This window comes from Uranotaenia lowii, chromosome 2, assembly GCF_029784155.1.
Source record: "Uranotaenia lowii strain MFRU-FL chromosome 2, ASM2978415v1, whole genome shotgun sequence".
Lineage (NCBI taxonomy): Eukaryota > Metazoa > Arthropoda > Insecta > Diptera > Culicidae > Uranotaenia > Uranotaenia lowii.
Genome location: NC_073692.1, coordinates 304,026,958 through 304,042,235, shown reverse-complemented (window position 1 = coordinate 304,042,235; position 15,278 = coordinate 304,026,958). Strand labels below are relative to the sequence as shown.

Here is a 15,278-nt window from a genome sequence, read left to right as displayed (position 1 = left end):
GTGTTGCGAGAGAGCGTGTGAGTGAGCGAGGTAGCAATACACTGGCGAGGATTTGTGTTTGTTTTTATCGGGTACGGTGGAACACTCCACGAGTGGAGAAAACAAATACAGTATAAGTAAAACGTGGATTAAATGAGTTTTAGCCAGCACAGTTGCTGTTTTCATATAAATTTCCATATAAGTTTGTCTATGGAAAACTGGTGTAAAAACATAACTTATTTATGACTCTGTCCATAAAATGTCTTGAACTTAAACTTTAACTTAAATTTTATCCAAGAACCAAGTTTTTTACACCAAATTTTCACTTGTGTTCCTGAGTTTTTGAATCAAAATCCCACTGTGAATCAGCGCATGAGCATAAGACGAGTGTAAACTTCTCTTATTCCCGAAAAACTGCTTCTCGTTCCCATGACTGAAGTGACAGCACGTTCCGGGAATATGAGTCGTTGCATTTATGTAGATGCCCTTCGGCTAAATCAGCTGGAAACCAGACCGTACGAAGAAGACAATTTGCCATCCATCCTGAAGGGCGCGTACTGAATGTACTTCATCATACTCAAAATCATCCATATCTTAGTACAGTGAATATTGATAAACATGCGCTGAGAAACATGCAGGAAACAGATGAGAAAAAGAATATAATATCCCTCGTCTGGTGATGTATCATCGAGTCTGTTAATACTTGATTACCACCCACTGCACTGTTGTTTTTAGTATTTCCCGCCAAATGCCACGATGCCATCCCAATCAAGTAGCGGCTCCCGTACTTTGACTAGTTTTGAAAATTCGGAAACACGACCAGCTATCTGCACATTAGGTGAAATTCCATAATAACCTCATTCTCTAAAAAGATGGGTCCAACAGAAGGCTTTAAATCTCCTACAAAACCTTTTCCAGGAATTCACTTTTTTCCACATGCAATAGAATACATTTTTTTCGTGGGATTTTAATCCTTTTGGATGATTCATCCCTATACAATAGAATACATGATATACCTGCATCCTTAAATAATTTGGTAGCACATCTGAGAGTCGACTGATAACGCCAATTGGGTAGATGTAAAGCGCACTGCGGCTACATGGATAATTCGTAGCTAATTAAATTAAAAAGTCACAAAATCAGAAATCGCATCTGACCTTGAGGCTCATGAAGACCTACGGAGACCTGAGATGTAAGCCTTTTTTAGGGAATCTCACAAACAGTAGAAAAACTGAAAGAAGAAATTTTTCCGTAAAGGCTTCTTCTCTCATTCAAAATATTCGGAATTTTAAACTTACCCGAAACACATAGTTGAGATTCAATTTTGGAATTGAAGAATAATAATTTTTGGTCATCTGATGAAAATTGTTAGGCATTTTTTATACTTTTTTAATGCTCATTTCAATCAAACCAAAAACTCACAGAAAAACTACAGGAAAGGGACTCTACATAGTGCCACCAGCCAGGTGGGATGTACAAAACCTGTCCACGGTGCAGCGTAAGTCGCCGAAATCGAACATCGCGAGCCCGGGGGAACCGATCGTAGTCTACGTTAGCAGCATCAACCTGTGACGTGTTGTTCAAGATGAAATGCTCGTGTGGATATAGATTTGGTGTTTCCGTTGGACTAGCTAGGATTATTGTTTTGCTGCCAAAAACCTTAAAGAACCATTATGACTTATGAGTAGTTGATCAAAAGGTTTTCAAAATTTAGCTAGATGTTCTAAAAACCTGTGAACTTACTTGACAAAGTAAATTGTGTCCTGGATCTGTGTGCAGCGGAGAAATGGTTCCTTTTGGTCCGAGCCAAGCTTTGATTCGGGGATTGATATCCGTTCGCCCGATATAGTCCGGTATGGCGATGTCCTCCCTAAGTTCAGGTATTTGATCGAACAGTTCATGCTGAGCCAAATATGCTGGTGATTTTTCACCTCGCAAGCTTCCACTGGCTTTTTCTGTATCATCACAGACTATTAAATTATCTACTATGAAATCTTTAAATCGAACTAAACGCTGGGACCAATCATCGTTACTGTACTGTGACCCAAATTCAACTGGAACACTGCGTTCACCGGCTAGACCAATAAGGTAGTTCGGATCATGCCATTTCTTCATTGCTGGCCAATCATCTATGACACCTTCGAGTATTGCAGGTTCAGATTTGTCATAGTGAAAATTACTGGAGATGAATAAATATTGTATAAATTATTTTAATCTTATTATCTTGGATAACATTACCCAAAGTATTCTAATGTTGGTTTTTGCAGAACGGGTACTTCGCACGTTTTATCAGATTGCACTTCTACATCAACTTTCAGTTTTTTCAAAGCTGGTTCTTGTTCATTTACGCCTGAAATAGGAACAACAATTATTATTCATGATTGTATATTTTTAAAATACACATTTGCCTTTTTGGGATGAAAGCACTTTCGCAACAGTACTCAAAAGATCAGCATCCGTCCCCGCATCTTTAAGAATTATTCTTGATCCCAACATAAGACCGATATCAGCCAAGTAAATTGCATCTCGAATGCAGTCGTCTGATTCTTTACGAATCAGAAGCATGTACAGAATCTGTGAAATAAAAATATCAAAAGCTGTAAAATTATCGGGCTTCAACGGTCATAATTAAAATAAATCTTGATTCCAACATTCAAAATAATTTTTTTTATACATATATAATAGGTAGGTACCGATTCTCAGTAAAATTTTCAAAGGTAGCTTGGTGCCATGTCAAACGACCGTTATTCAGCATGTTTACCCAATTCATGAAATAGAAATTCAAATTCAAGAAAATCGAAGCTGAAATAAAAATGGCTCATTAGAGAGATACTAACCCTTAAATAGCTTAACAAGGTAAAACTATCCCGTTCCTCCACGGGGACAGCGTGCCATTCACCGGTATGAAGCGATCCGTAGCATATTTCATACAAAACACCTATTCGAGTTAGATTATCTTGCAATGAATTCGGTTCCAACGATTGAGTGGGTTGGCTTTCCTTTAATGGTTCCAAAACTAGACCGACTACATCATGATAAAGTTTTCTGTGTTTCAGTGAATCAAGTTTCGAAACAACTCCCGGATCGAGAAGGTGGCAATTTATCTGAACAAATACAGACATTTTTTATAATTTAAAATGAATTAAAGAACATCAGACTTTTTGAATTTTTGAACTTGTTTACATCCGGACTGAGTGAACACACGCTTAGGAAAAAAAAACATAAGAGCAGGGATTGTAAAAACTGAGTAAAACAAGCATATGCAAAAAAAAGTTTGACTCCATGCTATGTCTAGAAAAGATTCAAGTTAGTTCAGCACACACAAGGCAAACATTCTGATTACGCATTGATTTGTCACCAAAAGTTCTCTGTGCAATAATTCATCCTTTAAGGTTTCAAAAGAGGGGATTCAATTTGACGGTTTTGTATTTATTAATAAAAAATACTTAATTTATTGTTTCATTCCTTTAGCAAAACGTTGAATTGAAATTATGAGAGAAAACAAAGGGAACGAGGAAACATTAGCTTAATAATTAGCTTTTTAGCTGATTTTGAAACTTTCTTGCTTTACGAAAATTTAATAAAGATTTTTCATCTTTTTCATATTTGGACTGTTGTGTACAATTTTCTAAGCGTGTATGGAGTTGGATTCTAATAGTCGATTTTTTTAATTCGATTCGAGAGCCCCTCAGCTGAACTGTCATTCTAATGGTGAAAATTTTGCAGCGAGGCGGCGACGTTTTGTGTACGGTGAAAAATCAGGATAAAACCATTGGAAAAGTGCCGAAAATTCGATTTCCTCTTGTTTAAAACATGAACGGAGCCGTAGTAATGGTAAGTAGCATTAAGTTTTCTTGCTATCTATGGAATTTGCAAGTTAAAACTGAATTTTGTTTCGGTCCTTGCGGGAGGTCCAAATTTGAAAATCAAATATGGCGGCCGATGGTTTTTTTTTTATTTTTTCATCCGCTCGCGGTTTTTGGCCTGGTTGGGGTTATGGGGAGTGGGGAATTGTTTACATTCTGCCGATTCGTTCTGATTTATCAGCATGTTAGATTTTAGTGGAATACGTTTCATTGGTATTCAGCGAAGTGGCCAACCAATTCTTTCCGTTTTCGATAAAAATAGAGTAAATTTTTCTTCACCCAAAGAAACATACTGACTACATTTTCCTAATGTTGAAATTGCGAAATTATTTGCAATTCGTAAAAAGTAGATGTATGAATATTTCGACGCATAATTTAAGGAAGAGGAATATAGTAGTTTGGTATCGATTTTTGAAAAGGGCGTAAATTTGTGTAATATATAACCAGTTTGAGTTAGCTAAATTAATTTCCTCTTTCTTCTAGAAATCGCCTCCGCTTCCTCCTAGTGCTGGGGGTGGTGAGTACGCCGGTGGCAATGGCAGCAACGAGGCTAACTCACCCATCCGGGAAGATTTTGGTCCTGACGATGCGGAAGAACCGTCTCCGTCGAAATCGTCGTCGTCCTCGTCGAAGCGAGACAAGGACCGTGACCGTGAACGTAGCCGAGAAAGCAGAGGTCGCGATCGAAGCCGTGAAAGAGAACGCAGCCGCGATAGGGATCGCAGCCGTGATAGGGAGCGCAGTCGGCGAGATCGGGACCGTGACCGTGGTAAGCTACTTTTGAGAGCTACTTTTTAAGATCCTTGTGCAGGACGCTCTTGTTTTAGAAGCAAAAACCAGTAGCGTGTATTAGATTTCTTTTTTCAAATGTAAAGTGTTTCTGCACAGGAACCAATCAACATTCGCCTGAGTTTGTATTTTGAACCCGATTGACTCAGGTTGTTTTTACTCTTAAAGTGTTATGTTTGCTCTTGTTTGTTTTCGTAGGACCCCCGGTAGATGATTCCAAGAGAAGGGTAAAGCAAAACAAGATCTTCTCTTACATTTTACAGTGCACAACAGCTAACTGGTTTATTTGAAATCGATTTTCCCCATTTTTAAATATTATCAAAAATGTGCCGTTATCTCGATTTTGTTTGTTCGTTTCTCCCCAATCACTAATCCTCATCTGTTGGTGGTTTTCTGCTTTTCTGCTCAGATTTTGCAGACCCAATCACGATACACGAATTCCTTACTGCGTGCACTATCGCCGACGTTATCGCAGCAGGATTTCACTGAATCAGAGAGTGTGTTGTCGCAGAGAGAGAAAGTCATTCTCGGGAGGGAGCGAAACCGAATCTCTGTGTGCTCGGAGGCAGAGGTGACTTTCTCCTTTCTTTTCTTTTTTTTGTTCTCTTTTTCTTTTAAACAGGAAAATATAAGATATTTATTGAGTTGTTGACTTTTGAGATGAAATTTGCTTCAATCTGGTTGAACTTTATTAGGATTCGTTACCTTTTCTGTATTTTAAGAAAAACAGTTTTCCACAAATGATAACCAAATTCTCTTGATTGTTATTCTTTTCTAATTTAATTAATTAAAATACACATTACTTTACGATAAAAAATACTTTTGAACTTGATCTTATTCCTTTTTATAAGAGTTTAGTATAGTTTATAAGAGTTTTATTTTTTCATATCTCAGAATATATAAAAACAAATGGAACGTTTGAATTTATAATTAATTGATTTCATGTACCGAAAATCAAAGAGTCGAAAGACTTATCATGTATGATAAAACTCTATTCTCAGTTTAGGATCAGTGAGTAGAAAACTTAAAACGTCAAAATAAATATCACATTCCGATTTGAGAACCAGTAAATTGTTTTTCACGGAAATTTTTCTCTCTTTTCTTCTAACTAGCAAAGAGAAGTTGTACTTCATCCATAAAGTGCGCCAAGGTGCTCTCTCAGTGTGAGAATCACTCTCAAAGATAATGACTCGAAGAATAGATTACATTCATGCAACATTATTTTTCAATGCGAAGTTTTTAATATTTGATGCAGTACTTTTAGCTGTCCATATTCAAGTTTTCTTCTTTAACTAGTCAAACCCCCTTCCTCAAACTGATCAAGTTCCTCCAGATTAAAAGCACTAACAACTCAAAGGTCATTCAAGAAATTATCTTTCCTACGAAACTCCGACTATAGTGTTGAAGCAAATAGATGATCGCTATTTCTTTTTTCTTTTTATGTTTTGTATTTTCAGATTTTTTTGAAAAATTCGCAAGGTACGTTCAAGCCAGGGTATCAGAGCAACTTTTGAAACTGAATTCCAAACTCTGAAACGCTGATTGATGAATACCTTCTTCCTTTCGTGGTGGGCCTTGAATTTTCTGGTGATTGACTAGGGGAACAGTCGAGATTCATGGAACTGTTTCTCGTAGTTTAGTTGGAACATAATTTGATAATTTATATTGCCATATTTCGAAGTGGTATTGTATCAAAATTTCATATCTACGGTTTTCTGTACTATTGTAATTGAGTTTTCTCCATTCTTTCATTGTATTTGTTTTTTTTCCTCAAGAATCTTCAAGACAAGCAATTATCTAACATCGAATCGTGCACGGCAGCTAAGAGCCTCCCTCAAACGTTCTAAAGTTGCACATTATTGAATCGCGCTGCAAATTTCAACTGCTGAAGATAGTGCCAACCATCGTAAGGTTCCTTCTGAATTATCAACAACCAAAAAACGCTTAACTCTCATCGGGCGAAACCAATGTCACCGCACCGCACAAGGCGAATAATTTCTTTTTTTTTTCTTTTTCTATTTTCAAATCCATCGAAAACAAAACATTTATTAACGAAACCTCCTCTAGTGAGTGCTGATAGAAGACGATCTGTGTACCAACTACAAGAGATGCTGTTTTGATAACGACGCCAGTAACAATATGTATCATGCTAATGCCATCAACCCTACTACTCACGCCAAAATCCAACTATATCTCGTGGTGACTATTTTCCTTTCTTTTTGCGTTTTCTGCGTATTTTCAGCCATCTGTTTGTATCCACTCCACTCCTGTCTTCACGAGCTAAGCAGAAGGGATAATAGATCTTTGATCGCGTCACTAGTCAGTTAACTATCTTAATGGATTTATGAAAACCATTTTCAATGGAAATTATTGAGGCCCGAAAAACCCGCTGTACCCAACCTTGGAAAACTTTTTCTAACTCTCTTTTTTATATTTCTTGTCTTGTTTGTTTTTTCATTATTCTCTATTTCTCTCTTCCCATCTCATCGTTCATTGTTTAACTGATCGTTATGCTTGATAACAGACATCATCATTGTCTCTGTTTGTGTGCTCGTGAACCCAAATTCCGTCCACAGCATCCTCGGGGCGTGGTTACAATCGTATATCCCTTAAAATCCCCTCTACGAATGGGTTGGTACAAGCGTCAGAATAATGAATTCCAAAAGCTGTTCAGCGTTTAAACTTTATCAAACTAAATTTTTAAGAATTCCACAACGTACACACACGATAGCTCGATTAATCTATATTATTTTTCTATTTATTTTTCATTTATTTTCAGGATCTCTATTTCTCTCGCATATTTTTCTGTTTTTGTTTTCGTTCTTTTTTATATCTTTCAAACCAAACTTCTACCCCCTTGATCAAATGACACGAAACATTGAATGCCACCACCTTTCGCCTTCGAGATCATTCCCAACTGACATTAACCTACTACTCGTACTACCACTGCTACCACTACTAGTGGGAATCGCTACACCAAAAACCAAAAGCCAGTTGCGCGAAGTGTGAAGGCTCAATTCGTAGTCGTTTAAATAAAAGGGAGAGAACCCAAGTGTGCACGATGGAAAAGGTTAGCTTTGCTATTTCTCTTACACCAACACAGAAAAAAAACGAACAAACTCCAACCATCGTTATGGTTGGATATCATTTTCCCCTGTTTTTCTCTCTTCATATCTTTTTTTTATACAGCAGTGCGGAGTTTCATATTTGATGTGATTCGAATTTCGAAGTTAATAATTGTATTGTCGGGGGTTAGTTTTGAATAGGCGAGTTTTGAAAAATAGAAAAAAATAGTCAAACCTCCTTAATCTAGCCTCTAGTTTAAATTGTGTAACTTAAAAAACCTTTAAGTTCAGAAACCTGTTACAGATAATGATGGTATTTAGCGAACGTTAAAAAAATCTATCCGAAAAAAGGGTTTCGATTTGATGTCTTTTTAAAAAAATGTTTGTTTTGGTCACTTTTACATGACCAAATTCTAGTTGCAACGAGCGTACGTAACCCGAAAAGAATCAGAATCCGGATGAGGATCAGAATATGGGCACGATTTGGATCTTGTTCTGAAGCGAAAGCTAGAATCAATAGCAGTATTTTAATGAGAATGTAGATCAAAATAAGAATCAGAATGATTATCTGAATTTGGATCAGGAACAGGATTCGAATCACGATCAGAATCCGGTTAAGGAACAGTATCTGCATCAAGATAAAGACAAGGGTAAAGATAAGAATCTGAATCTGGGTCAGAATCATGATCAGGATTAGGATATTGTAGAGCAAGGGTTTCGAAGCGCCAGAGAAGAACATCTGAACTTAATGGTTGATCAGAACAAAGTTAAAATCTATTAACAAATCCTTAGCCACTAACTACTAACATCCAGATTATTACGATCTTCATCAAATATGAATCTGGATCAAGAAAGGGTACGAGATCAGAAACAAGGCTAGTATCAGGATACCGATCTTTATCTGGATTGGGATAAGGAACAAGAACAAACCCACGATCAGGATCCTTGCAGCGTATAGCATTTCACAGGTTTTGAATTTCCCATACAAATTTGGGACAGTCTAATATACAGTCAAAGACAGAAGCTAGTAATCATGAACATGTTTCAGTATAATTCTGCTTTTTTGCCATATAAAATGAATGCTTTAATCTACACTGAGGGATCCTTTTTAAGTCCTTCAAAACTACCATGAAATTATTTTTCTGAAAAAACTATGCTAACATATGTGTTTAACCCGTTTCATTTTTTATCTCCAAATTTTAGTGAGACATAAGTAAGTAACCGTCTGAGAAAAAGAGATAAATTTATCGAAATTCAAATGGAAAACAAATCAAAACGTTATATCAATACTAAAAATAAGTAAAAACTATCAAATTAAGCATTGATTACCTGCCACGTGGTAACTTCTGCTAATATGTAATCGATCCCGGAAAAACTTCTGTACGGGAGTAACTACTGCAAAATATCTTTAAACGCCTCAAAATACCTTCAAATCGCTGATATTTTTTTCGCCGATGTAAAGAAGAAGACATGTTTTTCTTTTGAATTTTGATTAATTTATCTCTTTTTTGAGTGTAAAGTTAAACGCCTTTTCGCGTGATGCCTTCCATCAAAGTCTTTACAGTGTCAGTGTCGGTACCAGTTTTTCAGTTTTTTTTCTATTTTTTTTTAACATGTACTTCTTGTCTCGACTGTCTTCTTGCTCTTCCGAAGTTCCCGCTTCATTATTGCCCAGTATTGCTCCACCAGGCGCAGCTCCGGACAGTTTGGCGGGTTGTTGTCCTTTGGAACAAAATGGACAGAATTGGCCTCATACCACTCCAGGACACTTAAAATAGTGGCATGATGCCAAATCTGGCCAAAATAGCGGAGCTTCGTAGTGCTGCTGCAAGAACGGCAAAAGGCGCTTCTCGAGGCACTCAGATTAGTAGATCTCGCCACTGTGCCCTTTGTCACGAAAGGCTCAGTCCGCAAGAGCAGATGGCCTGCCAAACGAGATATTTGGAGGCAAACTTCGACATTTTCTTCTTAAATTTGTCGTCCACGTCGAACTTGCTCTTGCCGGTAAAAACTCCAACCCCGAAATTTGCTTAAAACCGGCTTTTATATACGTTTCGTCGTCCATCACACCGCAGCTATATTTTGTCAGTATCTTCTCGTAGAGCTTCCGTGCCCGAGTTTTAGCCGTAGAATGTTGCCGCTCATCGCGGTTTGGGAATTTCCTAACCGTTTCTGTACCTTGATGTATATAGTCCAGGCTGGACTGTCCAGCTCTCATCTTTGCATTCTGGACGAATACACATCAATGAGAAAGTGTGCAGAATTTGGTTAATATTCACCCAATGTTTGAAAAGTTATGCTCTGTTGAATGTTAGTTTTTCAAAAAAATAATTTCATAGTACTTATAGTCTTCAAGAACTTGAAAAGGATCAGTATTGATTATTTTATGAAACATCCATTTTATAAAAATGCAAAAAAGCGAAATTATGGTAAAAAATGTTCATGGTTACAAACTTTTATCACATGATTTTTATATCGTCGAAACTAAGGTTTGGTTTGTTCTGAACGCGAATAGATGTTTGAATGAGATTCAGTCTTCATTTTTTTTGTAAATGTGATGTTTTTTTACAAATTAATCACCATCAAGTCACCATTTATCGCCCGGATCGATTGTAAACCTTCATTAATTTAAATAAACGCTTCTTATTTTCTTTCTTCCACAATATCTTCTAAAAAAGTTTAATAGGAAAACTTACCTTTTGTTAAATTATTTACTAAGTTTGCCCTCTAATAAGTACGTGGGAAAATTGACAAACAAAGCAGAAACTAGTTTTTTTTTCTTGGTTAATTCAAATTTCGGTATGGTGCATTTGGCGATATACATCTCGCTTCCGGTCATAAGGACCCAAAACTTTTGTTTAGGTACCAATTACCAATCTGGGAGGTGAATGGCGACTTCAATTTATTGTTCAAAAGACGCCGAGTGACAAGCCATAAAAGTTGAGGTATTCATTTCGATTCCGATGGATTCTAATTTCATTACCCTAAAAAAATCAATATTGAGAAAATCCAAAATAAAAATCTTTAGGTCCTATCGCATGGTCTGGGTATACCTTCCTAAATGCCCAGACACCATGCAATCTGACTTATGTGTTCGTGATCGTTGCCTAACAGCTACCGTTTCTTCCCCCCAAAAATCGCAGATGTCAAAGCTTTGCCGTACATAAGCCAACCTGTGTATGATTTGCGCCAAGCCGGTGATGTACTGTTCGGACCCGGAACCCGTTCGGCCCTGTTGGGCATCCTGGGCGGTGCTTTGCCTCGTTTGTCCAGCGAGCAGCATGAATTGGTGACCCGTGCCAAAAAGTACGCCATGGAACAGAGCATCAAGATGGTCCTGATGAAGCAAACGTTGGCCCATCAGCAACAACAGCTTGCCAGCCAGCGGACCCAGGTTCAACGTCAGCAAGCACTGGCCCTGATGTGCAGGTGAGTTTGGTTTGATTAGTTGTTTGTTCCAATAAAAGAACACCATGATGTACATTTTTAATAGTAGGAACGAATCCGTTGAGTCCTAGTTGTTTAAAAGAAGCTAGATGAATTCCGTATTTGAATGACCTTTTAGCTGATAAGATCTGATTTGCGACAGATCAAAGAATCATAAAACTAATTAAGTTGAAGTAGAATTTAACAGCGTGCCATTTCCATTTCAGAGTCTACGTTGGCAGCATCTCGTTCGAACTTAAGGAGGATACAATCAGGGCAGCATTCCTTCCCTTCGGTCCTATAAAGTCGATCAATATGTCCTGGGATCCGATAACGCAGAAGCACAAGGGGTTTGCCTTCGTGGAGTACGAGATTCCCGAAGGTGCCCAGTTGGCGTTGGAGCAAATGAACGGAGCCATGCTTGGAGGTCGAAACATCAAAGTCGGACGCCCGAGTAATATGCCTCAAGCTCAGCAGGTGATTGACGAGATCCAGGAAGAAGCCAAAAATTACAATCGTATCTACATTGCTTCGATTCACCCCGATTTGACGGAGGAGGACATCAAAAGTGTATTTGAAGCTTTCGGGCCGATCGTTACTTGCAAAATGTCGCAGGGCAGTGCTGCCCATACCCATAAAGGGTACGCTTTCATTGAATATCAAGCTAACCAGTCTGCACTGGAAGCCATTGCTAGCATGAATCTCTTCGATTTGGGTGGACAGCTTTTGAGGTGAGTTTCAAGTTCAATAAGTTCAACAAATGTGTTTATAATTTTTCAACTCTTCTTATTCCACAGAGTTGGTCGTTCGATTACGCCACCGAATGCGTTGATGGGTCCAGCGGCCAATTCGGCAATGCCAACGGCAGCGGCGGTTGCTGCAGCTGCAGCCACAGCTAAGATACAAGCTATGGATGCCGTTGCAACTAACGCTGTGCTGGGTTTATCGGCCACTGCACCAACTCTCAAAGTTGGACTGGGCACACCGGCCACACAGGCCATCACTACTGCCGCCAATGTCAATTTGATCGCTCAAGCTCAGCTTGCTGCCGCTGGCCAAGCCTCGGCTGTCATCTCTCAACCAGGTTTGCTCGATCCTCCTGTTGTAAATTTGGCTGGCTTGGCACCGTCTCTGCTGGGTGTGAGCCCTCTGTTGGCTGGGGCAGCAAAACCTTTGCAATCAGTATTAAGCAATGCTAATCCAGCAGCAGTTGCAGCAGCAGCCGCTGCCGCTGCCGCCGCCGCAGCTGCTGCAGCTGCAAACCCCAACGCAACTGCAGAAGAGGTCTTCAAAAAAGCTCAAGAGAAACAGCAAGAAGAATTGCAGAAAAAACTGCTTGAGGAAGGAGAACCGCAAACGCTCCAGCAACAGGAAACTATGTCAATTAAAGGACAAAACGCAAGGCACCTTGTGATGCAACGATTGATGCGACCACGAGACAGCAAAGTTGTGATTCTACGCAACATGGTCGGTCCCGAGGATGTCGACGAAACGCTGCAGGAAGAGATTCAGGACGAGTGTGGTAAATACGGAATAGTGGAGCGGGTCATTATCTACAAGGAACGCCAATCCGAGGGAGATTATGCCGAGGACGATAATACGGACGTTATTGTAAAAATATTTGTCGAATTCTCGCAGGGCTCCGAAGCAGATAAAGCCCGTGAAGCACTCCATGGTCGCTATTTTGGTGGTCGTCTAGTAAAGGCAGAATCCTATGACCAAGCGCTCTTTGACCACGGCGATTTGTCTGGTTAAACGTTTTAACCAGTACTGCTGCCGATGATATACAAAGTGACAAAGAGCGTGACCACACTCTGATCCTATAGTAGAATCCCTGAATGTTAAGCGTTTGTGTAACCGAACCAACATAAAAGTTTCCTAGAACCACCCAACGCTCCCAGGCAACATTAAGGACAAAGTTTACGATCTATTTTACTATTTACTATCACACAGTACCGAATCATATATATTTATTCTCAGTGCGAGCATGAAAAAAAACCCAATCTAAAAATAGGACACACTTGTTAAGAAATTTCTCTATAACATCATAACATGAAAATACCAAGATTTTCAAACAGAAACAATTTATTACTACTTTCTTAATATAAAACTGTATATAATATATACAACTGCGCTTCTCTCTAATAGAGCACCAGAAGTTGAAAACCGCACAACAGTTGTTATCCTTTCAGTGGAAATATGACAGCCCTATTCGGTAGTCTTAATCATCCATCCAAGTTCATCGAATCGAACGATTTGTGCCACTTCATTTTTCATGTTTCCCTTTGCCGGGCATCATTTCGTACTCATCGTACTGCGGGAACGATCCCATACCGGTCGGATTTTTCGGCAGCTCCGCCGCGTCCTTTGGTTTAGCGAATTTGGCTTCCAGCGCGGCAGCGTTTTGAGCCTTCATCTTCATGATGGCAAGGTTACGCATCAGCTCCTCTTTTGTTGGAGGTGTCTTTCTGTAAGGATAAATCGAAAGTTTCTGTTACACTTTAGCTCATTTGAGTTCTGTTAACACATTTACAAAGTTCAGGATCACCAAAAAAATTGAAAGTGTTGACGAAACTTGGCATTTTAAAAGGGTTTATTTCATATTCATACAATTTAAATGAAAATCAATACTCTCGATCATTCTTGCAGTTATAGTTTATTTAAACCTATAGAAATGGTTACTTATCAATTCTATATTTTAATTCTTTTATTTCAATGTGTATAATCATTCACCTTATTCCCTACAGCCAAGTATTGATTTTTTGAAAAATTTCTACATTCTCAAACCACATTTAAAAAAGTCGATTGAAAATTACGAACCTTCGCCCCCGCAACCACGCCTCCCATTCGGCGGTGACCTCCTGGTTGTAGGCTTCCTTTTCGGTCGGTTCGAACCAGCGTTGGTCCCGGCGCTGACCCAGCGACGGATTCGCCGGTATCTCGTAGTATTTATTGCCGAAGTAATCTTCGCCGACGAAGTTTCCCTTCATCTGGCGCGGTTTCAGCGAGTTCAAGAAGTTGCTGAACAGGATTTTCATCAGGCTACGCGACGGGGGATTCGACATGGTAAAAGCTGATTGAGAAAACGTTTAGTTTTTAAGGAAATGGATGTAAAAATTAAATAAATTCACTGGTATTTGCGAAATTTTTTTATATAAAATTGTCTTTTGTTGGTAAATATTTACCATTGTTTCGATAGGCCAGTTTTCATTCTAAAAAGGGATTTCCCTAAAAGGTCGAAAAATCAACATCGTTTGAATTCAATAGAAAACTCATATTCAAAATGGGGGTGGAGCAACATCTCAATTTAAATGTTGACTTAGATTGTGCGGTCTTCAGGAAAAGATCGATCACCAAGATCGTTTCTGATGAACGATCCCAGGAGAGATCGGTCTAAAAAATCGAAGTTTGAGAATCAGTTTCTTTTATAGATCAACTTTTCCGTGGCAACGAAGTACGAAAATCGAAAGACTTTATATTGTAATTTCTTTCTATATCATAAATTATATACATAATATATTGCTCAAAACTCTTTTATTAACCACAAATAAAAAAACGCTTTTTATCAAACATTTAAAAATTGGCAGACAAAGATACCACAGAAGCGAATCAATTTTTTAAAGAGCCTTTATCGTCAAAATGACAAACAATTGTCACTGTTTAGCATATACTCAGTATTAAATTTCATAAACTGTGGCTCACCTTACAAAGTATCCGTCTTGTTTATGTTTGTGAGATTGGTTTGACATTTTCTTCAATGTGGAAAAAATGTCCCCGTTAAAAGATAAAAAAACCCGAATACGAAAATATTGTAACATAACTGTTCATGTAGTAGTTATAAAACGATAAGAAACAGCGTAAAAAAACGTTTAGAAAATGATATCTGAAACCATAAAAAACATTGCACTTATCTTGAATTCCAAAACGACGGTCTGTTGAATATGGCGTTAAGTTATGTTACTGTTTAAAACTATTAAAACCTCTATATGGAGACACTCTTCTAGGAACAGTTAGGGTATGGTTTATAAAACGCTTATGAACAACGTTTTCAGGTTGTTAAACTGTTTCTGGAATAAATATGTGCATACATTTTTCGACGATTTATCAAACCGTTCATCGGACGTTTTGAAAACTGTTCTAGTAATCGAAATGA

The 15,278-nt window shown here is 38.3% G+C and overlaps 3 protein-coding genes across 3 annotated transcripts; 1 reads left to right on the top strand and 2 right to left on the bottom strand.

The window, feature by feature from the left end:
* Nucleotides 1-1,378: 1,378 nt before the first annotated feature.
* LOC129747323 (bifunctional peptidase and arginyl-hydroxylase JMJD5) lies at nucleotides 1,379-3,150 on the bottom strand. The gene is made up of 5 exons (XM_055741477.1): nucleotides 2,817-3,150; nucleotides 2,388-2,553; nucleotides 2,218-2,329; nucleotides 1,723-2,158; nucleotides 1,379-1,638 (listed from the first exon to the last, which is right to left on the bottom strand). The coding sequence occupies exons 1-5, from the start codon at nucleotides 3,099-3,101 to the stop codon at nucleotides 1,381-1,383; spliced, it is 1,257 nt and encodes a 418-aa protein (XP_055597452.1). The 5' UTR covers nucleotides 3,102-3,150; the 3' UTR covers nucleotides 1,379-1,380.
* Nucleotides 3,151-3,689: 539 nt separating this feature from the next.
* LOC129747321 (poly(U)-binding-splicing factor half pint) lies at nucleotides 3,690-13,299 on the top strand. The gene is made up of 5 exons (XM_055741474.1): nucleotides 3,690-3,813; nucleotides 4,329-4,614; nucleotides 10,843-11,128; nucleotides 11,353-11,856; nucleotides 11,923-13,299. Exons 1-5 carry the CDS (start codon nucleotides 3,793-3,795, stop codon nucleotides 12,878-12,880), a joined length of 2,055 nt encoding a protein of 684 aa, XP_055597449.1. The 5' UTR covers nucleotides 3,690-3,792; the 3' UTR covers nucleotides 12,881-13,299.
* LOC129747327 (NADH dehydrogenase [ubiquinone] 1 alpha subcomplex assembly factor 2) lies at nucleotides 13,193-14,305 on the bottom strand. Its single transcript, XM_055741482.1, has 2 exons — nucleotides 13,946-14,305; nucleotides 13,193-13,593 (listed from the first exon to the last, which is right to left on the bottom strand). The coding sequence occupies exons 1-2, from the start codon at nucleotides 14,188-14,190 to the stop codon at nucleotides 13,392-13,394; spliced, it is 447 nt and encodes a 148-aa protein (XP_055597457.1). The 5' UTR covers nucleotides 14,191-14,305; the 3' UTR covers nucleotides 13,193-13,391.
* Between the last annotated feature and the right edge of the window lie 973 nt (nucleotides 14,306-15,278).